We start from the raw sequence: 27,651 nt of genomic DNA on the forward strand, positions 1-27,651 counted from the left end.
GACTAATTCTCTCCGCCGTGGGTCCCGAAACTCATTGATTAAGTTCGGAAACAACTTTAGACTTAGTTCTTACGGATACTTACTGACATTGTTGCCAAAATAATCGAGGAGTCGAGTATATCGAGGCGTTGCATATACTGCCGTGCTAAGGAAAAACGCCGTATGAGCCTTCAGGCGTTGCCAAATTTCCGTTGGTAAATGAAGAATTTTCATGAAAATTTGTAAATATTTTTCCTCCAATTTTTCAGGCAATTCCGTTCGCAATTTCACCTAAAGTTCTTGATAATTTCTTGGAAAAATATTCCTAACTTTCCTCAAAAATAAACATTTTATCGAAGGAAATTTGGCAATTCTCGAATGTTCATACGGCGTTTTTCCTTAGCACGGCAGTATAGAGAATGACACTTCTGGATCGCGGAGTTCAGAATCTTCACCATGCTAATTTCAAGTTTGTAAGAGAAACTAAATTTTCTCGAATTTATCGATGAGAACCATGGGCGTAGCTAGGGGGGTCCTGGGGGGCCTTCCCCCCAGAAAAACGGGATCCTCCATTCCTCACCCCCCCCTGTTCTCTTCACCACGAGAGGTGGTCCCATGCCCCCCCCCCCCAGAGAAATTTCCTAGCTACGCCCCTGATGAGAGCATTGTGAAACCATGAAGACCGTTCAGCAAAAGTTTCATCAAAATACATGCATTTGCTTCTCTTAAAATATGTGCTATTTGTTACACTCTTCTGTTGCAGGCGCGAGTTTCTCGGGCATCAACGAGGAGATCATATGGATCAGCATCGGGATGAGCATCGCCATTGTCATCCTCATCACGATCGGGCTTTGTATCATCATAAGGGAGAAGTGCAAAAAGAGGCACGCCCACTTCATCCACGTCTAGGTCTCTTCCAAAATGTCTCGGAGACGACACTTTGTAAAATGCTTACCGCGAAGAGAGCGTGTATACTTTTTTTTTTTAAAAAAAATGAGAACATTTTCCCGAGGATCATCCATCAACGAGGATGAATAATAAGATCGTTCGTCAATCAAAACGTATGAATTATGAAACGTTTATGATTATTAAAAATCAATGATCAGTGAAAGGCATATCGACGGTGTGATTCGGCAATCACGTGACTCGGTTCGCGACGTCGCGTCGTAGACTTCCTGTCATACTTTATTTTTTAAACAGAAAACTACTCGACGGCAATTCTTTTAAAACTGCTGTGATTATTCTTCTCTGTGCGAAGAAAATTCTGCAAAAACTCGAGGGAATGATGTCGATTTATTCTCCTCTAAAAGAATATCATAGAGGCGGAGATTTTCAGACACCTCAAACGAGATATGTGATTGCGGACTTACGCCGTCGATATTTTAACTTAAATCTGAAGTGGGTCTTCCTTACGACGAAATTCTTTAGTTTAAAATGTGTGTTGTGTTATTATTATTTTCAAGGGTGGGAATCCGGGCATTTCGACTCATATGGAGAACATTCGCTCCTAGTGTTGGCTTGACGCAGCGCCACAGGGCGCCTTCAAAAAAGAGAGATACCACCGGGGGTTACCGCTATGACTGAATAGTTGCGGCTCGTGTTTGATTCGGAGACTCCTCGCTCCGAAGAGCAGTTTAGTTTTTTGGGGTTTTTTTTGAAAATTCAAGACTTAAAACTGCATTTTAGTCCGACAATTTTCCCCCCTCAAAAATTACAGATTCCAATTTCAAATAACTTTCTGAAACATTATATTTCAGAGACCCTGCATGCACTAACAATCGGAAGAATGTAATTGGTTGAGGACAAAGATAAGTTCAGAACAGAAAGAATATATTTCAGAGACGCCCTGACGCACAATCTTCCCTTTAGAATATAAGTTCTGATATGTCTCATCTCAAAAATCACCACTCAGATACGCTTGGCGATGTCGCACGAACATGGAGCTGAGCCATTGGTTTAGCAATCCTGCCGAATTTGCAAGAACTCGCCCAGCAAAGTGACTTCATCAGTCATCATTTGACAAATTTTATTTGATGTTATTCTCAACAAATTGCTCATCCATCATCATGAGGTGTAAAGTATCGTTGACCTCTAAATTTAAATTTCTCCTCCGATTGTTGTTGCAGGGTTTCTAAAATAGGAGAGGCTTGGAGGGCAAGATGCACACGCAAAAAAAATAGTCGGTGCTGATGATAGAACCTCCTGTTCACAGGGCTCTTGCACTTTCTTTGTTATGCGTACGGAACTTTTCTGTTGTGAGAACAGAACTTAGGTCGTGAGCATAGAGAACACTGTCCTTATAACGGAAAGCTCTGTGGCTTTAACAAAGAAAGTGTTTGAACCCTGTGAACAGAACTAATTTTTTCAGTGCTTAAGTGCAGTTTTTGAAAAAATTGAGGTATTAATGATTTCAAGTAAAACTAATCTTAATACATATTCTGTGAAAAATTCGCTCCCAAATTTCAATTTTAAGCACGAACAAGTCAGTTTGAACTTTCTCTCCGCCGTAAGGATCCGTGAAATTTCGAAGCTTCAAACGCGTTTTTCTCGACACAGCAGAACCTGCACTTATGCGCCTTGTCCTCTAAGCCGCTGAAACAGTCATTTATTCTTTAAAAATGATGATGATTATTAATTTAAATGAAGCATTTTTAATTATAAAAGGAACAAAAGAGGATCAAAATCAAAAATTAAGAAAATTATATATTCGCATTTATGCCATATGTACAACACACAACAACACAATATGTTAACACATTGTAACAATACAATGTTAGGTAACAAGATATTCTGGATCATTTGTATAAATAAAGAAGTAGTATATCTCTCAATTACAGAAAATATTCTTCATGTAATTTTAACTTTGATCATAATAATTATAATTGAAACTAACGATACATTGTTACTTACATACACAATACACAGTTGTACAATACATTGTTGTATTGTCTTTATTTTGGAAATCAATGCTATACTTTCCGTTGAATGATTACTGAGTAACAATTTGAGGTGAATACTTAGCCAAGCGAGTTTTTGCAACTTTTGTCAGGTTTGATTATTCAACTTTTATGGTCATCGGTCAACATTAGGCCAACCTGAGCGTTGCCTACTTAAAGTAACCTAAATACAAAAGAGAGGATAGCAAGGAGAGGTCTTTAAATTATATTGCCTCGGTGCTGAGCACTTTGCCGGCAAGTTTTTGCGAATTTTTTACGAAGGGTTTTCTACTAAATAAATTTCTCAACACTTTAGTCTTCGGTCATTCTTGAGCGGATCAAAGCGTTAACTATGACTACTGAACGTAACTTTCACATCATTGGATAGGAAAGCGAAGGGGGGGGGGGGGTCAAGGGCCATTCACCTTTCACGGGGGTTCACACTGAAAAAAAAGATTGGTAGAATTTACTATTCCTTACCGCTGTATTTCACACAGCGTGAATTCAAAGTCGATTATACCAGAGGAATGGTTACCTGTACCAGTAAACGTTTACCTTTTTTCTGGCAGAATTGACTCTGTATTAACGCTGTGTGAAATACAGCGTGAAGGTATGGTAAATTCTTCTTATCTTTTTTTTTTTTCCAGTGTACCATCGTGAAAGGTGAAAGTTAATATTGAACGGCTCCATGAAATGGCAATTTTTCGAGAGGAGCCATCAACCCTCTCAGACCAGGTCCCCTATGTATAACCTAATTCTCCCTCTATACACGGCGCCCTTTGCCCCTAGATACCTGTGACGCGATTTTGAGTTTGTAAGATCTTCTAGGTCTCTGTTTCTGCAGATGATCAAGCATAATAAAGTGAAGATAACTTATGTACGTGATACATTAAGCTCACTTGTTATCATTAAGTTTCCATAACGTTAGCTCACTTGATATGAATAATTTTCTATAATGTTGAACAATAGAGGATAGAAAATAACTCCGAATACATAATGTGTGGAAAATTTCAAATCAGATTTTTTCTATTCTCTTGCTCTTCCAAGGCAAAATTTTCTATAAGGAATTTGGAAGATTTCAAATTAATTTTGAAAATAAGGCGAAAAGATATAGGTATGATTGAGGAAGAAGCATGATAATGAGTTAATTGTGCGTTCAAATTATCTAATTTAATATTAGCGGAAAGCGCAGCCAATCAAAATCTCGCAGGAGTTAAATCAAAACAAGAAATTTATCATTTAAAAAAAGTCTTATCAAGAGAAGTGTGAATAGTTTAAGTAGATTGAACACCTAAGTTAGTGAGTGTTTGTCTTGAGAGGATTATGATTACTTGCTTTTTCAGATTGTCAGATCCTAGAAAAAGGAAATTATTCGTATTCGCACCAAAATGTTCATTACCAAAATGGCGAGCGACCAACACTTTGAGTTTATACCTTTAATTTTTTCAAACGGTTTAATTACAAATCCTAAGCCATTTTCTTCACTCCTTTTTGTCTTATTGAATGATTATATCGACGGTAAAACTCCTAAATCACGTTTCTCGTGGGCAGTGTTCAAAAATTTCTACCCCTGTTTTATTTTTTCAAAGGAGAACAAATCAACATCAATCCAACTTGAAGTTCGCTTAAAATGCATAGAGAAAAAAAAGGAGGTGTTTGCATCTTGAGGATTTGTACCCACTTACGTCATCAATGTAAACAAGACGCTCGTTGAGGGTTATGTTGACGCTGTAAAAACGGACCATAATGTCCGATTTTTTTACTTAAATCAACTCTTTATATAATTTCAAGCACTTTTTATAGAATGACTTTTTCCCTTAAATTACACCATTTCCAAGAAAATCGACAGGATAAAAACGTCGCTGTACCCAATGACGTCATCAAAGCTATAGATACTCTATGAAAAATTCCAAGATGCCCGAAATGCAAACACCTCCTTTTTTTTCTCTATGCTTAAAATGTGCCTCGCACAGAGAAGAAAAATTATGAGCGTTTTTAAGGATTGACGTTGAGTAGGTACTACCGTGCTAAGGAAGGACGCCGTATAAACCTTTAGGCGTTGCCAAATTTCCTCTGATAAAACACGAATTCATTGGGAAAGTTGTAAGTATCTTTCTTCAAAATTTTCAAAGTATTTTGCTCGCAATTAAATCTAAAATACCTGTCTGAAAATTTTGAGGAAAAATATACATATGAATTTCGTCAAAAGTACCTACATGTTTTATCGAAGGAAATTTGGCAACTCTCGAATGTTTAAACGGCGTTCTTCCTTAGCACGGCAGAGTAGTTTTAGTCTTTTAAAAATAAAGTAATACAGGAAGTCTGCAATGTCTCAAACCGAGGTACGTGGTTTTTTTTCTGTTGGTTTAGTGGTTTTAATCCCTGTGGGGGCCTACAGCCAATGAGGCGCGTGGTTTGGGAGTCATCATCGGTTTGCGGTTATGCATTATATATTCAAAGTTACTACGCACTTAGCATGGTATAGAAATGTATTTACGTTGAAGATAATATTTTATTGTGAGACTAAGAATATTTCTTATATTTTGTGTTTATGGTTTAAATAAAGAAAGCTATCATTTGTTTTTCTTCTACAAATTTCACTTCCCTCTCATTACCTTCTCATGAAGAAAAATATTTCATCATCCCTGTAAAACATTGACCGACCCGAAAACAGAACAAATTTTTATCTACAAACAAGTAAAGCATGTTCGCACTGTTCAAGTGACACTAGAGTAAAGATCTACAAGTTCTAATGTTTTTTATAACACATGGGATAACTCACAATGCATTATTCATTCACTAATGAAATGGAACCCGTAAATTAATCCTCCACCTTTCATTTTCAGCTGCTGTTGTCTTCTATAAAATTAAAAATAAGTATCAAAACTTCTTTTGAAACTTCGTTCAGTAAAATGAGATTGGTACAATCGTTATGTGCCCTAAATTGAGGGGCTTAGAGGACAAGGCGAATAAGTGCAGTTTTTGTTATTTCAAGACATACTTGTTTGAAGTTTCGAAACTACATGGATGCTCATGGCGGAAAGGAAGTTTAAACTGACTTTTCCATGCTTACAAATTGGAATGTGGGAGCGGAATTTACACAGAATATGCATTCAGACTATGTTCACTGGAAATCAAAAATATATCAATTTTTTTCAAAAACTGCCCTCATGTGCCTAGCTCTCTAGGCCGCTTAATTAATTTCTCAAGCTTAGTAAAATTTGAATTAAAATTCTAAGTTAAAAGAACGGGGGTTTTTCAACCCGAATATAACTATAAGCACCTAGAAAACTCTCACAAATCAACAAAATTTGCGGAAGTAGTGACAAATCGCATCGCTCAACATGGGATCCAATCCCCTTACAAATTCCTCTCGCTGCTCAGTTCTTAGCGTGTCTCGCACTGCTCTTATGAGACCAAGCTTTTTGTTCACAATCCTCATCATTTCTGCCTCGACCTCGATATCATCACAATCATCATCAAGGATGATTATTGATTGATTATTTACATCAGGATTGACTTCTTTTTTTATGACAATGCTACCAGCACTGCTACCAGCATTGGTGTCGCCGCTGGCACTGGCGGCACTGGTGTCGCCGCTGGCACTGGCGGCACTGGCGGCACGGCGGCACTGGTGTCACCGCTGGTGCTGGTGCTGGTGCTGGCACTATTTTCACCGCTGGTAACGGCCCCGGTCCCCTCAATGTTTAATCTCACTAGCGGCACGATCGGTTGTGAGTTCTTCCTTATTCTGAAAGAAATAAAAATGAAAAATAATGACCCTCGTCGAAAAAGAAACATTAGACATTAAAAACATCTGCCTGAATTGTCATAGGACTGTTGCAGAAAAGACTGCGAGACGATGTGAGAATAATTAGACCTCTGAAATACTTGTTTCCTGAACGGAATTTCCTGCAGAATGAGTTGCATATGAGCACATCGAAAACTTCCTTATTAACAATCAACTCCCTGGAGAGGAAAGAACATTTTTAGTTTAGGTACATTATAAACACTAAATTTAAACTTTTTGCTCAGAAAAAAAAAAAAAAAAATTAACGCGGTCAAATTAGTCATTGAGAACAACCCATGCGTCAGACACATGCCTGGAATTTAGTTTTATACACAGAACGCTCGGAAATTTAGATTAATAGCTGAATGGCCAAAATTTTTACCTGAAGCTCTAGGACGTTTTAATCCGTTTTGGCGTTTAAATTAAACGCCAATTAGATGCAGCACACATTTCAGGACAGTAAGAGCAAAACATAATACGATTTTTACGATGATTCAGTTGCGCTGGTCGCAGAGTCATGATTTGATGCTTGATTCTTGTAGATTAGGTAAAAATAATGAGAACTGTTTAAACAGCAGCTTCCTACGCTCAATATTAACAGAGACATCGCGCTTTGAAAAATGCGGTTTATGACGTCACCCGCCGTGGTAGTGCCACCCTTGGTTTCTTCCATCTAGCTTTCATTCGAGTTCCACGTTGAGTAACCAGTGCAATTGTACGTCTCTCTGATTAATGGGAGCTAGATGGAAGAAACCAATGGCGTCACTGCCGCGGTGGATGTAACGTCACAAACCGAATTTTTCAAAGCGCGATATCTCGGTTAAACGTCTAGGAAGGGGACATAATGAATTTTTTTTTTATTAGGGACACTTTTTTGTGGGGGTTGAACAATTTCAAAGAAGAGGGGGGATTTCTGTGAGGAGCAGGACTACAAAATATGAACTATCGAGTTCCAAAGAAAAAGACCCTTCCCCAATTCGAAAGTTGAGAAGTAGCCCCTCAAAAAATCCGCCCACTGAGCGCCCCTGACTTACAAGGACAATTAATTAATGTTGTAGATTAGAAAATTATAGAGTTGAAATATGGGCCACTTTAATATTCTAGACGCTAAGAGGCTGCGCTCCCTGGACCCCTGGTCACTCACTACGCGAGTGACATTCGGATCGCTCCGCGTGCCATTTCTCCGAGTGATTGGACATTTGGACTGCATTTTGCAATTTGGAACTATAAACTCTGGCTCTTCCGGAAAAACACTTTTGTGCATAGGGAAACTAATGGCACATACCTACGTAATTTTTAAACCGGGCCGAAATTTATAGTTCCAAATTGCAAAATGCAGTCCATTTAATCATTACCATTACCTATGATGTATACTTTTTGGAGACTCTCAAGACAAAAGTGATTTTGTCACAGAACCTTGTTGCTGGAGCGTGCCATCATTTGCACATGAATAGATATGTGGAGATAAAGCAACGATGGGGATCGATCATTTCTTCAAAAACACATTTGCCTGGGACGTCAGTCCCATAGGGTGGAAGAAAGTGACAATCCGTGGGTCTCCTACCGCGATTCGGCTCGCTGAAGTAGCAAAAGTTCATCTTTACTTCCTAAGAAAATTATCGCTGGCGTAGGGGTCTAAAAACTGCTCAACGATACTAAAGTTTGAGTTCAGAATCGCTATGAGCTCACTTGTGTGTTTTTTTCATTTTATATGTACTTTCATGGCATATAAATTTCTCTAATGTTTTTGTTTTATTCTCTCTGATTGCATAAGTATTTATATCCTTGTTTCATTTCCTTTTCCTTTAATTTTTTCCTTTTTTGTAGCATCTGTGTCCATTTGCAATTATTATTTTAAAATAGCTTTCCCTGGTATACATCTGATGCTTCAAACGGAACCAATTTGTTTTAGTGACATTTCCGGCTAAATCATGGGGTTTCCCATGAAGGCAACCTCTCATCCCTCTCGGACTCTACTGTTGTCAGAGAAGTTGCTTTTTCAGCACATTTTCCGGTGCAAATCCATGTAAAATATTCACATTTATCGCACAATCTGGCAAACTCTTGAGTGAAATAGAAAAAGGTGGAATAGACTAAAAGTCTGAATCCTTCGAAGTTTATATTAATGATGATGATGATGATTAGCTTCGGGCTGTAAGATAAAGACGGAAAGTAAGCAGAAAGAAGAAGAATATGAAAAAGAATAAGAAGAGGAATTAAACGAATCCAAGATACTTACGAGATGTCTCCAAGGAACGACATATCTTCCTCATACTTCCATAATTTTTCTTGAGGCGTATAGGAACGCCGCCATTGAGCCGCCCTTCTCGCCTGTTGTAGCCGCTTCCACTCGCCTTGGACCTCTTCAGCTGTAACACAAGCATATTTTCTTTTGAAAATTGCAGTAATGGAGAATTTGCAAGGGTCTGTAATTTGATGAATTTCGTGTTTTAGTGGAATCTACTGAGTGAACTGAACACGAAGATACCCCCTTGATTCATAAATTGAGCAATTATTAGAGGAGATATGACAAAATAACCGATTCTGCTAAAATACATGTGTTTAAATGAGAAATGCCGTCAGATGACGTCTTAAGGCTGCACATTTTCTCACTTTTAAATCCATTTTCTCCAATTTCTAATGTCCGAAAAAAATTATGAAAAATACTGCAAACTCAGCTCATTAGGCACTTTAAGATGAGCCAATAAAAATTTTGTGTGCAAATTCTCTATTACCTGAAAGAATAGTTTCCTAAAATTTCTATCCCTGAGCTCAGAAAGAGTCCGTATAACGGCGAGCATTTCTCCAAGGAAGTTCAAGGCACATTTTTTGAAAATTTACATTAAAATTATCTTTTTCACGTAACGTCACCCTAGTTAGAAGCAATAGCGTTTTCAGTGGACAATTTCCAAGTGCAATGCTGCCGTGCTAAGGAAGAACGCCGTATGAACCTCCAGGCATTGCCAAATTTCTTTTGATAAAACACGAATTTCCTGGTAAACTTATGAATATTTTCCATCCAATTTTTCAGACGATTTTGCACGCAATTCCACCCAAAGTTCCTGAAAATTCAAAGGAAAAATAACTTTCCTCAAAGATGAACATTTTATCGAATGAAATTTGGCAACTCTCGAATGTTCATACGGCGTTCTTCCTTAGCACGGTAGAATTGGTATGATGCTGTCACAGTGTGATTTTTACGTAGAATCCAAATCTCGACTTATTCAACGAAATAACCGCGGAAAATCCTCCATTTCGGCAAAAACGTTGCCAAATCTCGTCTTTTTGCCGAAAAGTTAAAATATCTCGCGGATTATTTATTTTAGATAAAAATAAGTTAAAAATTGAAGAGCGTGAAATGGCTGATAAAACGCGTCCTACGGAAGTTCGCAGGAACAAAATTAAAGCTTATCAGTGAACCGATCAGATTTCAGCAAATTTGCCAATTTTTCACGCTTGTCGTGAAACGTGTACTTTAAAATTAGCCGAAAGTATCATCCGTCGTAGTTTCGCCTTGTCAGCATTATTGCACATCCCCGAGAAGCAATATCGAAAGAAACACGACAATGACAACATGATCGGGTCGGCAATACTGCCATGCTATGGAGAAACGTCGTAAGCCTCCAGACGTTGTCATAAGGAACTACAATGTTTTTCAACGTGTATTAAACGTCGGTTGTTTTCAATTCGCCTTCAGCTGCGTCCGCAGCAATTGTTGTTAAGAATATGTTGTGCGTGCTGATCTCAGCTCATTACATACTTCACTCTCTGAAGGCGTTTAATGTGCGAAAGTAGAGCACCCTGTTGGAGAACAACAGAAGTTAGATGATTTGATAAATTTCTATTTCGTTCGTTCTCTGACAGACTGCGCTACTTGCGCACATAAAACGCCTTCAAAGAGTCGAGCCTGTAATGAGCTAAAATCAGCACTCACAACATATTCGTAACAAAAATTGCTGCAGGCGCAGCAGAAGGCGCGAATCGTTTAGATAAAAAAAAAAGAAAGACTATGAAAGGTAGTCTGCATGCAGGGTACGTATTCGATCGACATGAATCGAACGAAGAATGAAAACGTGAACCGATCAACACCGATTCAATGGACAAATAAATAAAAAAGCTGATCAAAATCAGCAGAAAACTTACATTTACTATGAAAATTTCAAATCGCAATATCTCGAAATTAGGATCAGCCAAGATTTTGATTTTTCGCGATTTTAAGTCCACACGTGTCATGGACTCACCCCCTGCAAATCGTTTTTGGGTACATTTTCACAGCGCTTCTTTATTTATTTGTCCGAGTGAAATTCGTCCTGGTATATTTGTCACACGCTGTCGCGTCGTTAGTCCGGCGCACAGTGGATCGAGTCAACAGGAGAGGTCGAACAATATTTAAAAACTTTAAACGCTTATAACTCCATGAACATGAAACTATGAGGTTCTAAAACTGGTTCTATTGGTCTCCTCGTGAAATTTCCTACTGCAATTACCCCTTAAAATTTGAAATGTGACGAAATAAACATCCGAATTTGCACTTTTAGTTATATATTTCATGTCCGACCCTTCTGATTGACTCGATCCATTGTGCGGCGTTTATAGGTCACATCTTTGTTGTACAGTATAGACAGAGTATGGCCATTTCTGTTCCGGTTTTTCATTGGTCGCGAGCGAATAGGCTGACACGATGCTCTTAGGGCCGTAAATAAACAAACAAGATGGCTGTTATCAGCAAGGAAGTTTGAGGTTATGCACATCTTACATCCTCCTGTGATAAAGGTGAAAGGCGATTTAACAATGTTTTCATGTGTTTTTCGTGTGTTATTCGTAGATATGCTAGTTTATACTGTTACTGCCGTATAATTGATATTTTTTTCAAATTTAGCTTCTTATCAATGATACAGAGAGTCGCCATCTTGTTTGTTTATTTACGGCCCTAAGAGCATCATGAAGCCTAAAAACTCGTTGACCAATCAAAAAGCGGAACAGTTTTCCTGTAGTAAAAAGATACGAATGGCCATACTCTGTCTAATAAGGTACTCAAGTACAGTATGGTCATATGTCCACTTAAATACAACCAACGACCCATTCATAAAGAGACGGAGATTCTAAGTGATGACACATGACACATATTATGGTATAGCGTACATTACATAATTAGGCAATGATTGGCAACTAATATGGTCAGAACATTACAAATCAATGATTGGCAACATTGTCAGGAAAAAAAACTCAGTTAAGATGCACCTCTGTGTCTACCATCTCAAGCCAGTGGCGCGGCGTGCTTTGCGATATATCGATTGTTATGCCATTTAAACCTATGGAAAAGGATCGATAAACAGGGTGTTCGCAGCGAACACCTTAATAATCGATTCTTTACCATAGGTTTAAATGGCATAACAATCGATACATCGCAACTCACGCCACGCCACTGTCTCAAGCTGCATAAGAGCATACGCCACGCGCAGATCCATGCATCACACTCAAACGAAGAAGTCGAGGACAAAGATTGAGTTGAGCTCAAAGGTTCTTATACATCTTTCATGCATGTTTCACTCATGTGACTGGGTTTTTTACCTAAATTTTGGACCTAGATTTTTAACCTTACTGAACAACAAAAATTTGACCCAAAAACGCTGGATTAAAGAGAGCGTAGGACTAAGAATTTACTAGGATAAATTTCACTTGGACGCGATTTCGAGAGTGAAAATCCGTGAACAAAATAAATTGGACGAAAAAGTTTATGGACATAAAGAATTGAACCAGAGTCCCATGACCCACTGGATACCCCCTTCGTCTCCTCGCAGGTGGAACCCGTAATCAAGCAACTTCTTCGGCAGCCTTTCTTCTTTCACCCTGTAAGGAGTCCTGTTCTAGTCATTTTCGTCGTGCAAATTGTGTTTTACGTGAAATTCTTAATGCGAAACATGTATCAGGATGCTTTAAATCGTTCTCCCCTGTTAGTCCATTCAGCCAGTTACATTTCGTCTTATTATAGGAGACCTCATAAAAACAAGAAACGTTGTTATGTAGAGATCAACTACTTATTAGGAGCTTTGAGTTCCCTCTAAATTGCCGTGTAAACTTTGAAGTACCCCCAATTTTTCTGAATCACCATCCAATCCCCATACCGCCCTCAACAACAATCGCGGGAAATGAACATTATACACTGCATACATGATAATACTGCCGTGCTAAGGATGAACGCCGTATGAACATTCGAGAGTTGCCAAATTTCATTCAGTAAAATGTTTATTTTTGAGAAAAATTATGAATATTTTGCCTTGAAATTTTTAGGAACTTTAGGTGAAACTGCAAACAAAATTATCTTAAAAATTGGAAGAAAAATATTCATTAGTTCACCAGGAAATCCGTGTTTTATAAATTGAAATTTGGCAACGCCTGGAGGTTCATACGGCATTTTTCCTTAGCACGGTAGAATAGAAGACTGCCGTATGTTGATGCATTTCACAAGAAATAGGTCTCTTTCAAATTACTCTCTTCTTGCATTACTTCCTTTCAACCTAAGCTCAGTAGGTAATCAACAAGTATCCATACAAGTAACTACAGCCCAATGTCAGTTCGGAAACCCTGAATCCGTTTGTCCCGGATTTATAAATTGGCATTTACGAGGATGAGTCCTTGATTTTCCTCCCCCTTTTCTAGGAGTTGGTTTTCGAAAATAATTAACTGGTGAATTTTAATGGTAAGACTGAACCAGAAGCCAAGGCTGCATGAATCAAATTTGTCTACTCCTAGAGGCAGGCGTTTATACCAAATGGGGGCGCGTTGAATTGCAGGACAGCACAAATCGGAAGCAACATTTGTGAAACATCTAACAGTTTCGAAACGATCAGAGGGGTGATGCAAAATTTCTTCGGAAGATGAAGTCACCGTAAATAATACCACACTACTGCTGTCGTCAAGCTTTCATAATTGATAGGGCTCGTAAGACTGTCGGAAAGTGCGGTATAAAAAATTTGAGTTCCGGCTCGCTCAACCGTGCAGTCCGTACCGTGCGCTAGATTTTTAAGTCTATTTTTCAAATGTAAATACACATTTTTCAGTTGTTATTTATTTTTTTAAAAATAAATCAATCCAGTGTTCAGTTAATTCAATATCAAAATAAAGGGCAGCCTTATTTACCATCCCTGCTAATAGGGAAGTGTGGATGTAATGAGCTGCGCATCTGATGCACACGTGCATTGGGTCAATCGGATCTACACTGCTACATGTGCTAAGGAAAAACGCCGTATGAGCCACCAGGCGCTGCCAAATTTCCTTTAGTAAATCACGAATTTTCCAGAAAATTTGTGAATATTTGTCTTCCAATTGCTCAGAAAATTTTGAGCTAAGGTTTCCAAAAATTTCAAGGAAAAATATCCATGGATTTCCTCAAAAGTAAACATTTCATCGAAAGAAATGTGGCAATTCTCGAATGTTCATACGACGTTTCTCCTTTGCACAGCAGCACAGAGGGCTCGCTTTTCGCCGTTTTTCTCTAATTTGGTGGATATGAGTGGATCCAAAGCACCAATTTTCATGAGGGTGTGTAAATGGAGTCCATGCCCTGTGGAAAGGTTGCATTGCGCACCGTTACCATGCGCTCACCTAAACGCACTTTTAACCGATTTCACCGCTTTACATCTACTCATTCTCCTCCTCCCTAGCTTTATCTATGTTGTACAACACTGCCGTGCTAAGGAAGAACGCCGTATGAACATTCGAGAGTTGCCAAATTTCCTTCAATGAAATGCTTATTTTTGAGAAAAGCTATGAATATTTTTCCTTGAAATTTTCAGGAACTTTAGGTGAAACCGCAAACAAAATTATCTTAAAAATTGGAAGAAAAATATTCATAAGTTCACCAGGAAATTAGTTTTTTATAAATTGAAATTTGGCAACGCCTGGAGGTTCATACGGCGTTTTTCCTCAGCACGGCAGAACAGTCCTAAGAGTTCACAATGATACTTGCGGGATATTTCTGAGATACCTCTGAAAACAAATACATTTTTCAGAGACGTTTTTTCTTACTTACATCGGGAAAAAACTAAACCATCTTAAAAATGACTTTGAAACTTTCAAGGAGATAAATTATGGTAACAACTCCCTGTTTTTAAAATATTTCAAAGTCATTTTTCAATGATTTTGAAAACATTTTTAAAACGGTAAGTCAATAAAAAACGTTTCGAGCCTTTAAATCTTGTTTCAATTATCTTAGAAGCACGCTTGAAAGGTTTTATAAAATCATCTTTCAATTATTTGTTTATAAAAATAAGTATTAAATATTTTATTTTCATCCTTTAAAATTGTTGTTAAAAATGGTAGCTATACACATTTATAAATTTCTTTGTTTTGTATCTTCGGACCCGAAATAAAAAAGACATTTTTAGCATTTAAAAGAGAAGCTTTTCAAAATTGAAAATGACCGAATTTTTCTCTAAAATTACTGAAAATCTTTTGAAGTTATTTCATAATGTTTTTTTGGAGATCAAGATAAAACCTTTCCTTTAAAAAGAAAAAAAAATTGTCATTCAGTGTGAGAAGGAGCCCCACTTTACACAGAAAGCTCTAATCATACAATGTAACAGTAATAAATCAGAATGCAGTGTGTTACTCACAGGTCATGCCAAAACGATCGGCCACTTTCTGCCATTTTAGCGCCCTCTGTTTCGGGGGAGCCGCCGGCGATGTCCGCCATAAAACGGGGTATTTTTTTACTTCCTTGATGAAGCTTCGTTTTTGTCGTCCGTCCATGATTAAAATGAAACTATTAAATAAAACGGATAGAAAAAATCACACAAGAATCAGAGATTAATAAAATCACAGCCGAATCAAATCACAGATGAATCAAAACACAGATCACTAAAATCACGGATGCTCGACCAGAGTACACGGGTGGTGACGAGGGACTGATCGAAAACTGATCGATTCACAAAAGGTGAAATGATCGGCACTCAACGAGGGACCGTCCTTTCTTTCGAGGAGGGACTCGCAGGGTGCGTCGATTCCGCGAACTCGTGGGATTTACCACGGGCGGGAGCAATGCGAATGAAGGGTAGTACTGCGGGCCGTGCTGAGGAAGAACGCCGCATGAACATTCGAGAGTTGCCAAATTTCCTTCAATAAAATGTTTATCTGGACGTATTTCTGTCAAACGGAACCATGTTCATTCTGACGTGAGCTCTGTTACGCATTTATTCTGACGGGTCTCAGGGCTCATAGCTTAATGGACACAGTTCCATTGAAATACGTCCAAATCAGATAATTTAAACGCACTCTTGTCTCATTATCACGCTTTCTCATTAATTTTGCCTTAGAAATATGTCAATTTTTGATTAGCTATGAATATTTTACTTGAAATTTTAAAGAACTTCGGGTGATATTGTGAACAACATTATCTGAAAAATTGGAAGTAAAATATTCATGAGTTTACCAGGAAATTCGTGTATTATCAATCGAAATTTGGTAACGCCTTTAGATTCATACCTGCTTTTCCTCAGCACGGCCCTGCCGTTCAAAGGAAAAACGTAACATGAACATTCGAGAGTTGCCAAATTTCGCCGGATAAAACATGTATTTTTGAGGAAAATTGTCTATCTTTTCTCGTGAAATGTTCTGATATTTCAGAATAAATTACAAGCGAAATTGTCTGACGTATTTGAAGAAAGACATTCACAATTGACCCAGTAAATTCGTTTTTCATTGAAGGAGATGTGACAACGTCTGAAGGTACGGAACCTTAGGCGCGTCTGGACGCGGCGTCCTGGACGCGGCGTCTAGACGCCGATAAATCTGTCTAATGATTTTTGCGCGGGGACGGCACCTTAGCGGCGAAGAGACGCTGCGGAAAACGCCGATCGAGGACAGATCGGAGCGAAGACGCCGAGAAATTCCGCTCAGTCCGCTGCCTTTCCTACCGATTTTTGGATGTGTTTAGTTCGACAAACCCACGAATCGATCACAAAGGCCGTGAATTGATCGACAAAAGCCGCGAATCGATCGAAAATTCCGTGAATCGATCGACAAGAGCCGTGGATCGACCGACCCACCCGTGAATCAATCGACAAAAGCCGTGGATAGATCGACAAACCTGTGAGTCTATCGACAAACCTGTGAATCGATCGACAAACCTATGAGTCGATCGACAAACCTGCGAATCGATCGACAAACCTATGAGTCGATCGACAAACCTGTGGGTTGATCGACAAACCCGTGAATCGATCGACCAAGTTGTGAATCGATCGAATTACGTCGATTGGTTCACGTTTTGGTTTTTCGATCGATTCATGTCGATTGACTAGATACCGGTTTTCCTTTTAATTGTCAATCATTTCTCGTCTATCGATCCACATTTTTTGTCGATCGAATCGACACCCGTTTTTTAGTAATTTGTCCATCGATTGGTGTCGATCGATTCACGTTTTTATTTTTCGGTCGATTTTTGTCGATCGAATCCACACCCTCCTAAAAAAAAGCGCGTACAGCCATTTTCGCGGCCCAGAGCATACTGTCCGATCAACGAAAATTCGAGAAATTGACGGCGGACAGAGCGGAAAAAATCCACGGATTCCGCTCCTATTAGGTGCCTTGCTCTAAAATGTGAGCGTCTTCTCGCCCTCGACTCGGTAGCAGCATTTTCCGCCGGCGTCCAGACGCGCCTAAGGTTCCGTAGCTTCAGAGGTTAAACGAAAATGTTTTTTCGAGTCAAAATTGATGAATGGACTTGATTCTGCAATCAAGAAATACAATTTCTCGAGCATAAAAACACTTATTCGCAAACGGAAACTAATTGCATTTATGCGGTTTCTGAAATAAGCCAGTGCTTGTTGTCCCTATGTTGCAAAATGTAGTCCAAATATAGTATTTATGAATCATAAACTACACTTATTGTTAGCATGCTTGAAAAAACTTCAGTCAGAATTTTTCGACAGCGTATATCGATCCGACTATCTATCATTTTAGATGCTCGTATTGTATTACAATGCATCGTTGTCAAAATGCGCTTTTTTGGCGTGCAGGCGTCGATATTTGAATTCATTCACGGCAGGCGTAATGAGATAACTATTTGACCACGAGTGTAGGCGTATTGCCGCTAGTCGGATTGAAGGCGCGTCACGCGGCGAAGATGACTCGTCCACGCCGCATTTCTTTACCTGGCTCGTGCGACGCTGAAGTCGCAACAAAACTAGACAACGCGTCATTATCCTAGGATAATGACCCGGTTTTTACGACAGTTACAGGGAAAATACGTATCTTAATTACAGCAATTTAGAAAATTGGACAATGTTAATTTGTTTCCTGATATATAAAAAAAAGTGGATTAGAACAAACGAAAATATCGCGTCGAAAGTTTGATTTACTCGAAACCATTCTGGAAAATTCTCGGAAACATCAGAAAACTGTGTAGCTTTTTGGAAACATTGATTAAAAATGAAACACAAAAAGTGGTGAATAATATTGCAATCACAGATGAACACGCTTTCTTTAGCGTGCACCCGTCGGCATTTGAGTGCATTCATCTCTTAAATAACTTGAACATGATTGCTCTTCAATTTTTTACACGTGCTTTTATTTCAATAGTTGGCGGCTGCTTAGCGGCGCACGATGGATCGAGTCAATTAAGAAGGTCGGACATGAAATTTTTGTCTAAAACTGCAAATATGTATAATTCGTCACATTTTAAATTTCAATGAGTGCTTATGGAAGAAAATTTCACAAGGAAATCAATGGAACTACCTTCAGAACCTCGAAATTTTGTTTAGCTAAACGAAGTTATAATCGCTTAAAGTTTCCAAATGTCCGACCCCTCCTACTGACACGATCCACTGTGGATGAGCTGCCCAATTTCAATCACAAGAGATTGTTCCATATCAGTATCCTCAAAACACGGCATCCAATAATGGTCCACTTCAGTCGGAATTTGATTCGTGTATGTATTGATGCCTTATTTATTTAAATTACTTGACAAATAGGTAATAATAGACCCAGGCCCGCCACAAGGGGGGATACTGGGTCCCTGGTACCGGGGCCCGGGCTCCGGAGGGGGCCCGTGTTACCCGTGAAAAACCACTACGAATTCACATGCAACCCTTCTTTCGTAAGAAACAGTTAAAAATTTACCCTAAAAATTTCGCAAAAGGTGAATAGATTTTCAGAAACACGCTGGGGCACTGAAGAATTCTTCTTAAATTTTCAAAGAAGTATTCTTCTTGGAAAATGTCTATCTATTTTCAAGATTTTCAGTACAGAGGGATAAATGGACGTATTTCTATCACGAACTAAGCGCCAATTTGAGTTCCTTTTGAGGAATTTAGAATGCCGAATAGCGCGTTCTGTCAAACGGACCTAAGCGCCATAGAAAAGCATTGCGAGCATGGGACGGAATAAGCCGGACGCCCGATTCCGGCCAATCCAAGCCCCCCTCTACCTTCCTCAACCTATGGCGCTTAGGTCCGTTGATAGAAATACGTCCATTTTTAGTAACTGCGTTTCATTTTCTTCCGTCGTCAGATGGTAAGAGTCTCCAGTCTGGGATCCTCGCCTTCAATGGCTCATGGCTCAACTCCCTTGCCATAGACAAACGAAGGGGGAGTCCAGGGGGGCCTGACCCTCTCAGAACTGTATCATATGCCCCCCCCCCCCCCAAAAAAAATAAACATTTTCCAGATGTTTTGAATGAACAATCCGCAAGTATTTTGTGCTGAAAGTATAAAAAAAGAACATAATTATTCCGCAGAAATTGATGGAAAAATTCTTTATGGAAACTTCAAAATGCGTCCGATTAGTCGTATAAATTATAAAATTTCGCAGGGGATGGCCCTCGGACCCCCCCTACCTCTGTGCTTGGGACCTGGACCTTAAAACTGGTATCAGGGCCCGAGATGGGATGTGGCGAGCCTGCATGAAGGCTATTTCCATTTAAATCTTCCTTCACATTCATACGGCGCAATGATACAACTATTTGAACTCTCCAGAATGCGTGAGGTATCACGCCGCATTTGAAGGCGTTTTCAAAACAGCCAAGTTCCGTTATCGGAATAGTCGTTTTGCATAGTTCATATTCTTTTGGTTTTAATGCTAACCACTTGTTTAATTATAATCCTCCTATAAAAACCACCCATTTGCTAAATGCAATTCTAGCTGGAGCGCACTTCAGCTATGCATTCATCACTGCAAAAATGTCAAAGGAAATTGTCACGCCCTGCGTGCATTGCATGGAGGCTAATTCCATTTAAATCTTCCGTCACATTCTTACGGCGCAATGATACAACTATTTGAACTCTCCGGAATGCGTGAGGTATCACGCCGCATTTGAAGGCGTTTTCAAAACAGTCAAGTTCCGATATCTGAATAATCGTTTTGCATAGTTTATAGTATTTTTTTTTCATTTCTAACCACTTGTTTATTTATAATCCTCCTATAAAAATTACCCATTTGCTATATACAATTCTTGCTGTAGCGCACTTCAGCTATGTATTCACCACTGCAAAAATGTCAAAGGAAATCGAAAGGCCCAGCGTGTATGAAGGCAGGCCCGCCACAAGGGGGGATACTGGGTCCCTGGTACCGGGGCCCGGGCTCCGGAGGGGTCCCGTGTTGCCCGTGAAAAACCACTACGAATTCACATGCAACCCTTCTTTCGTAGGAAAAAGTGAAAAATTTACCCTAAAAATTTCGCAAAAGGTGAAAGATTTTCAGGAACACGCTGGGGCACTGAAGAATTCTTCTTAAATTTTCAAAGAAGTATTCTTCTTGGAAAATTTCTATCTATTTTCAAGATTTTCAGTACAGAGGGATTTTTTCAGTAACTGCGTATCATTTTCTTCCGTCGTCAGATGCTAAGAGTCTCCAGTCTGGGATCCTCGCCTTCAATGGCTCATGGCTCAACTCCCTTGCCATAGACAAACGAAGGGGGAGTCCAGGGGGGCCTGGCCCTCTTAGAACTGAAAATAGTATCATAAGCCCCCCCCCCCCCAAAAAAAAAAAAATAAACATCTCCAGATGTTTTGAATGCAACAATTCGCAAGTATTTTGTGCTGAAAGTATAAAAAAAGAACATAATTATTCCGCAGAAATTGATGGAAAAATTCTTTGTGGAAGCTTCAAAATGCGTCCGATTAGTCGTATAAACTCTAAAATTTTTCGGGGGATGCCCCTCGGATCTCCCCCCCCCCCTCTGTGCCCCCCTGATGTGCTTGGGGCCCGGACCTTAAAACTGGTACCAGGGCCCGAGATGGGGTGTGGCGGGCCTGAATAGACCTACATAAGTAATCCTCTGGATATATTAATATTGAAATCATGACTGCTGATTTACTTTGATCATTTCATACTTTTCCCGCCAGTTTTTCACTTCGACCACGACCAATCAGCGAGGTTTTGGATTGCGATAATTGCGACCAATGGCTAAGCTTGTAAACAAAAACAAACGCTATGAGCATTTTGAGGTTGGAATTGCTCGTAGCTTATCAGTAAATCAGTATCCGTTTCCTACTCAGAATTTGCGGTAACACAAATTAATTTTTATTAATTATTTTCCAGTCATATCGTTGATATTATATTATTGCACGTCCTCTCGTTTACTTTTTTATGCTGGTGAAATGATCCATCTTCCAGCGACTGTATCATTAGTTTAAGAAAATTGTAGACCTAATGCACCGCTCATGTTTATAAATATTTGATTTTCCCAGAACATGCCGGAAACTTACTTTTGTGCTTTCATTTCTTCCTGTGGCAAGTGTCTGAAGATCAAGTCTGAATGGGAGAAAGATGAATTTAAGTTAATTATCCTGCAAGATTGTGATTCTTGGGAATGCAAGGTAAGTATTCGCCAGCACAATGACATACATCTGCTCCAAAGATGATTTGCTCTGGCACCGGTTGGCAGCAAAGCTACTTTGCTTTAGGCGGTCACTCTCATAATAAATTTCCATCGAATACACGTTTTTTAATGCCTGATAAATTCATTGTACTTGAAAAACAATCTTGAAGTAAATTCGCACATCTTGGAAGGAACAGGTGCAATTATTATGAAGCAACGTGCCAAGAATTTGCCCTAAGCACTTCAGGTTTGTTTTAAATTCTAAACCATTTGAACAAGCAAATTTTCTTGTGATATGCAAGAGATAATCCTTTTAGATTAGAGAACAACATTGTGGTGGGAAGTTAAAGGTCTCGTGTGGTCTTCCCTGGTCTGCTACTACTTTTGTTACATTTTAAACATTTTCTGATTTGATAGTGGAATTGCAGAAATACACAAGTATCTTGGTTCAAGGCTTTGTAGGCTTCCTGCCGTAGTTTCTCTATATTATACTATTTGTTAAATTTGATGATTTTCCTCTCAATTTCGGTGTGTTGAGCATATCCAAATTCCGCCATAAGCAAAGATAGAGTATTTTGAGAACAATGCTGAGCTTTCAAATTTAGATATTTCCTGAAGTCCTTTTAATTTCTTAACACTGAAAAGTTCCTAATCTTTTGTTTAGGTGACAGCTGCCGATATCACAAGGGAATTACCCGGCATCAATGCAAATTCCTACATTGAGCTATCCAAAGAAATTCTAGCTCGAAAGAACAAAGGCAAACTGTGTGATTACAGTGTGGATGAAAATATCTTTTCTTGGCAGAAAAGGAGTGAAGATGGAGAAGCCATATTTTCAGGGTTTGCCAATTTGAAAAAGGTAAAATATATCATATAGATGAGATTTTACTCAGTTTAAGCAGACAATAGTAACAACCATCTGTGCTTGGGCATCACTTTAACTGTTATACTGATTTGAGAGGAATTAATTTTCGAAAAAAATGTAGAAACTTCAAGATTTTTTTATGATTTAATAATAAAGGATCAAATAATTAGCGAGTAATTTTTTAAGTTACATTAAGGGAATGCAGTAGGGCATTGGCAAAGAGATTTCACGATGTCAGTTGCTCAATAACCTTTAGAAAGATAGGCTTCTGTGGCATTTAAGTATTGCATAGCGTCAGATTGTGCAATCGGAGCAACATACATATGTATATTATCAAAGAAACAACTTAAAACAGGACTGAGGCTGCAAATATTAAAAAGAAACACATAAAATAAAATAAGAAACCCAAGACGTTTCGCAGGGATCACACCTACATTTTCAACCAGCAAAACAAGGAAATTAAAAGAAGAACACTATGAGCCTCAACGTTGTTATTGTGAGACTGTATTAAGTGAGACTCACAATAACAACGTTGAGGCTCATAGTGTTCTTCTTTTAATTTCCTTGTTTTATCGGTTGAAAATGTAGGTGTGATCCCTGCGAAACGTCTTGGGTTTCTTATTTTATTTTATGTGTTTCTTTTTATTATTTGCGGCCTCAGTCCCGTTTTAAGTTGTTTCTTTGTTAGTGTTTCGGGCCAATTAAGTTGTTTTTTCTATGTATGTCGTGTAGTTCAATGTCATATTTTCTACCTTTCCCAGGAAAAAAACAAAATCATAAACTGAAATAAAAGGCTCCAAGTAAGTTGCTATAATTCATTCAATTCTACCCCATCACACTTTAATGAATTCTAATTGTTTAATCCCTTTTGACAGATACCATACAACGAGTCAATTATCAAATTTGTCGACTCATTCCTTTCTCTGAACTCGGAACTAACAGAAGAAATGACTATCCTGGAACAGGAGAGTAAGACACTTGAAGCGGGTAATTCAATTTGTAAGATTTTTCTTACCATTTTAAAGTTTAAGTAGTTTTAAATGAACCCTCATTATTAGAGGCACGTAATATACAGAGTATAATTTAAGTAATAAAAATTTAATGGAAAAAAAAATCAATTTTCTTATCCTAGCTGTTTTGATGACCAGTTTTGATGTTTGGAGCCAATATTCAACTGTGCTCTCTGAAAAATTCTTCAGTTCTTGAAACATTCCTAAATCCAAAGAGAGTTGATAGAAATTTGCCCCACCAATTGCAATTTGTATTGAGTATAGCATCCGGTTGTTACAAAATGCTTGAAATGATATGATCCAGGGGTGTCATCAGATAAGATGACCATTGTTTACTTTCGGTTTGCAAGCGCAGACGAAAAATTTAGGCCTTTGCACGAAGCAGTGCTTGCTACTATCCACCTTGAAAACATCTGTCTAATGATCGTATCATAAAAAAACTATTTATCAATTATGATTCACGACTTTTATGTGATTGTGATTTATGTGTGGCTAATAATTAAAGTGTTACAAGGTTTGAAAGTATTAAAAAACTTATCGAAGCTTGTGTTTTTGCTTCTGTGAGAGTCAGATGTTTTCATGTGAAAAGTAATGATGCGAAAACGCTTGCAAACCAAAAGTAAACAACGGTCAACTTATCTGACGACACCTCTAAGATTTTCATGCTGTCAAAAATAAAATAAAATAAAAAGAAAGTTGAAAATGTGTACAATTCATAGAGAAAACTCTTAAACAAAATTGTTGAAATATCCATTTTTTTTTCTTTCTCTTTTACAAGTGTTTAGTTCTTCACTGCAGTAAAGTTTAACAAAAATTTTGCTTAAATTATAGTTTTTATGTTGCATATTTAGCAGTTTTGTGTTTCACTTGTATGACTGATTTTTGAAAGCTTTGAGCTTGATTTTAATTTTTTTTTTTTTCAAAGTGTCCCGTCAGTAAATTTTACATCATTCGTCCCTATAAGCATAAAATAATTTGCCTTTCTTTTAAGATGCTCACATGAACAAACCCCTGCAATTTTCCTTCTTTTTGGCATATCAATTCGGGTTTGAACTGAGAACACTCAGCAAAGCTCTCTTGTTCAAACGCACCATTTTAAAATCTTTTAACTTAAAGTGTTTAGAAGTTATATGTGGACAAATGGAGAAAAATCTGTTTGAAAAATCCAGTCTCTCATTGATAAACACAAAGCACACAAAAGTGTACCTGTCGCTAACCAACGCATACCAGCTGATACATTTTTACATCAATAGAACTTATTGCACGTCATGCACTCATTGCGATATGCACATCATAATGTTTATATGTTGACAGCGCTATCTTTTATCTTTTTGGTTGATGAATTGAATTCCTAACTCGTACATTTTAAGGGTTTTTTTACAGTCTAAATTTATCAGTGATAGCTAGGAGGGATAAGTTTCAAGTAGAATTTAACAACTCAAAGAAAACTCAGCTTCAACTTACTTGTCTACAATTTTCTCTGTTAATTTTATTGCTAACAGGGGTAAATTACAAGTCCTTTTTGTGGCAGGTGACGGTTTGTACTCTCATCAAATTTGTCCAAATTTAGACTCTGATCTCAGAGATCCTACTTTCAAGGAAGGATTGGAAAGTTACTGACTCCGCAGTTAATTCAACTTTTTTAGAATTTGAAATCTAATTTTGTTTATGCAAAAGCTTTGCGAAGTAGTGTATTCAATTATGTATCTTAACTTTGTTCTGTCTAACTTTCTTGACAGCTCACAATTTTTAAATTTTTATTGGCATTGTTTCCTTTCTCAGAGACGCGGAAGCTGATATCATGCGCACAACAGGAAATTGATAAAAAGAAAACCATGGAGACAGAATTGCTGAGTAAATTCTATTTACTTTTACAAGAGAAAAAAAACATGGTTTCATTGCTGGAAAATTTAGCCACTTGATTTTTCCAATTAATTGAGGGTATGTTTCCCCTTTGGCTTTTGTTACCGTAGTATGCATGTGTGGTCCACATTTCCATTGCTTTGTACTAGGTTCTTTCCATTTATTCTCATTCCATTGGAATCGTGATTTTCCCATTTTACTCAACAGACTAGGTGAATCCATTTTACAATGGAGAGTTTGCATGCAAATTTTTTATTGCTTCATCTGAAAGTGCTTACAGAGCTGATTTCACGGTTTTTTTCATGATTTTTTTCCGATATGGGATTCAGTATAAAAATAAATTCAAAATTGAGAAAATGCACCGCCTAGTGACGTCATCTGGCATCATTACCAATTTAAACACATGCATTTTAGCAGATTAGATCATTTTGTCATAACTTCTCCAATAATTGTTCAATTCATGAACCAAGGGTCCTCGTGTTCAGTTCACTCAGTAGTTTCCATTTAAATACGAAATTCATCAATTTTCAGACACCTGCAAATTCTCCATTGTATCAATCAATGTAATGTACCTTTATTACTTTTTGCCGTTTTTGTCATCAGCAAATGTAATTGTTCAAGTTAAGAGATCTAAGGGTGAACTCATAAATGAATTTCCCATTTTTAAAAATAAAACCTCGAAGTTAGAAGAATCTAGCCAGTATCATTCTTAGCTTTATGAGTTATGAATACTTTTGCTCATTCTCTGTTCAACTTTTTGATTTCAGAGGTATCTTAAGCTGGCCGAAATCATGAAGGGTCATCGGTGAGAGGAATGCATCTATGTTTCCTTCAAAATCAAGGAAGAGAGAGCAACTCAACCTCGGGAAAAAGTTTACCCATCATGCATCTAGATCTGCTAATACACCCAAATTTTGAAAAGCTGAACATTTCACATGTGATGTTCTGTCTGCTAATTATTTCCGTAACAGTGTATCCACACCTCTATGTACCCATTGAGAGTAGAGTTTGTATCATATGCTCGGAGGAAATATCACATTGCAACCCTCACAGCACAGAAACTCAACTCTTTAAGTGGGAAGCCAAAGAGTTTTAACAAAATTATATCAAATAGTTTCAATGAAGATAATTCACAAATAAAAGAACTCTGTAATGTAAAATCATTGAGTACCTACAAAAACAGAATAAAATCACAGCTCCAAAAAATTACACTATTAAAGACAATATTGATCTCATCGAGGATATGAACTTTCCTCAATTTTATGTTAACTAGGTAGCTCCTCCTTGCTAAAATTAGACCTTAAAGGTAAACTCAAAAAAAGAATGGTTATGGACAAAGTCGACAACCTTGGGTTATGGAGTGAGGATTTTTCAAAGTTGATGAAATACAAAGCCACAATTATTGGCTCAGAGCAAACGCTCAAAACTGTCTGCTGCATACAATTTTCATTGAAATTAAGATATGTCTGAGAATTTAACTAAATTAGGGTAATCATATCAGTAAAGAAGAATTTTTTGTGTATTTGATGATAACACTGCTGAGCCATAAGTTTGCAATAATTCTTATTGCAAATGATATGCATAAAAAATTTTTAGCTGTAAAAAAAGAATACATTTGAATAGTTCTGAGATAGGAGTATCCATTTGTGCAAAATTGATCAACATAAAGCTACAATCTTAATTAAGTTTGTTTAATTCCTTAATATCGGAACAACAGTATGAAATCGACACTTAGCTGTGACTTGTCATAAGAAAAAAATACTGTAGGTACAGGAATGTATCTCGAGGAAATTGTGAAGAGAATGTTTTATAGCTCAATAAAAGTTCTGAAATTTGACTAGAGTATACATTGTTTTATTTCCTTGGATAATTCTGTCACAAACGAAATTATTAGAACTTTTCAAAGTAATCGTGACTTTCTGTCCTTTATTTTCAAACATTTTGACATTCGTTATACATGCTACATCTGCCAGTCCATGTGTGCGATACTGCTCCTAAAAAAGGAAGAAAAAATGTGTTAGGTGGTGATCCTTCAGATGGATGCAAGAAGAGAAAAAAGATCAAGCATTTAAAAAAAAAAAAAAAAAAACTTAAAACGTTTTTAGAAAACTGGGAGTGCAACCAGTTAGATGATTTTAACAGATTTTAGTTTTATGTAACATTTTTAAAATCTTAGCAAAGAGATATTTACTTTTTAGATGACCCTTTTAGTTGACCTACAGCCCATTTTAAAGCAGATTTTATTTTTACCTGAATTCGTGCAAAGAGACATAGTCTGTATTTGGAACCAATTCGTATGGTTCGGGGAAGAAAATCCTAAACATTTTATAAGTGCAAGAATAAATTCCAGAGAGTGAGTGTCTATTGTCCCAGCTGCTCTTATAGTCTCATTT

General features: G+C 37.8%; 3 protein-coding genes across 6 annotated transcripts in view; 2 read left to right on the forward strand and 1 right to left on the reverse strand.

The window, feature by feature from the left end:
* Positions 1-5,497, forward strand: part of LOC109039645 (uncharacterized) — a 78,370-nt gene extending 72,873 nt beyond the window's left edge. Inside the window, exon 3 of the mRNA XM_019055229.2 lies at positions 743-5,497. Within this exon, the coding sequence (XP_018910774.1) occupies positions 743-888 (146 nt within the window). The 3' untranslated portion in view covers positions 889-5,497. The remainder of the gene's footprint in view (positions 1-742) is intronic.
* Positions 5,498-6,443: 946 nt separating this feature from the next.
* LOC140223923 (uncharacterized) lies at positions 6,444-15,983 on the reverse strand. Its single transcript, XM_072296438.1, has 3 exons — positions 15,321-15,983; positions 8,945-9,074; positions 6,444-6,666 (listed from the first exon to the last, which is right to left on the reverse strand). The coding sequence occupies exons 1-3, from the start codon at positions 15,454-15,456 to the stop codon at positions 6,444-6,446; spliced, it is 489 nt and encodes a 162-aa protein (XP_072152539.1). The 5' UTR covers positions 15,457-15,983.
* Positions 15,984-21,140: 5,157 nt separating this feature from the next.
* On the forward strand, positions 21,141-27,095 carry LOC109039660 (uncharacterized). Of its 4 annotated transcripts, XM_019055251.2 has the most exons (5): positions 21,142-21,518; positions 22,185-22,379; positions 23,261-23,372; positions 25,178-25,336; positions 26,026-27,095. In XM_019055251.2, exons 1-4 carry the CDS (start codon positions 21,393-21,395, stop codon positions 25,315-25,317), a joined length of 573 nt encoding a protein of 190 aa, XP_018910796.2. In that variant the 5' UTR covers positions 21,142-21,392; the 3' UTR covers positions 25,318-25,336; positions 26,026-27,095. The 4 variants fall into 4 exon arrangements, with proteins under 4 accessions (XP_072152093.1, XP_018910799.2, XP_018910798.2 ...); XM_072295992.1 differs by lacking the exon at positions 25,178-25,336 and having other exon boundaries at positions 21,141-21,518; positions 23,261-23,384; XM_019055254.2 differs by lacking the exon at positions 25,178-25,336 and having other exon boundaries at positions 21,141-21,518.
* Positions 27,096-27,651: the final 556 nt, after the last annotated feature.

The sequence above is a fragment of the Bemisia tabaci genome, chromosome 2 (assembly GCF_918797505.1).
Source record: "Bemisia tabaci chromosome 2, PGI_BMITA_v3".
Taxonomy (NCBI): domain Eukaryota; kingdom Metazoa; phylum Arthropoda; class Insecta; order Hemiptera; family Aleyrodidae; genus Bemisia; species Bemisia tabaci.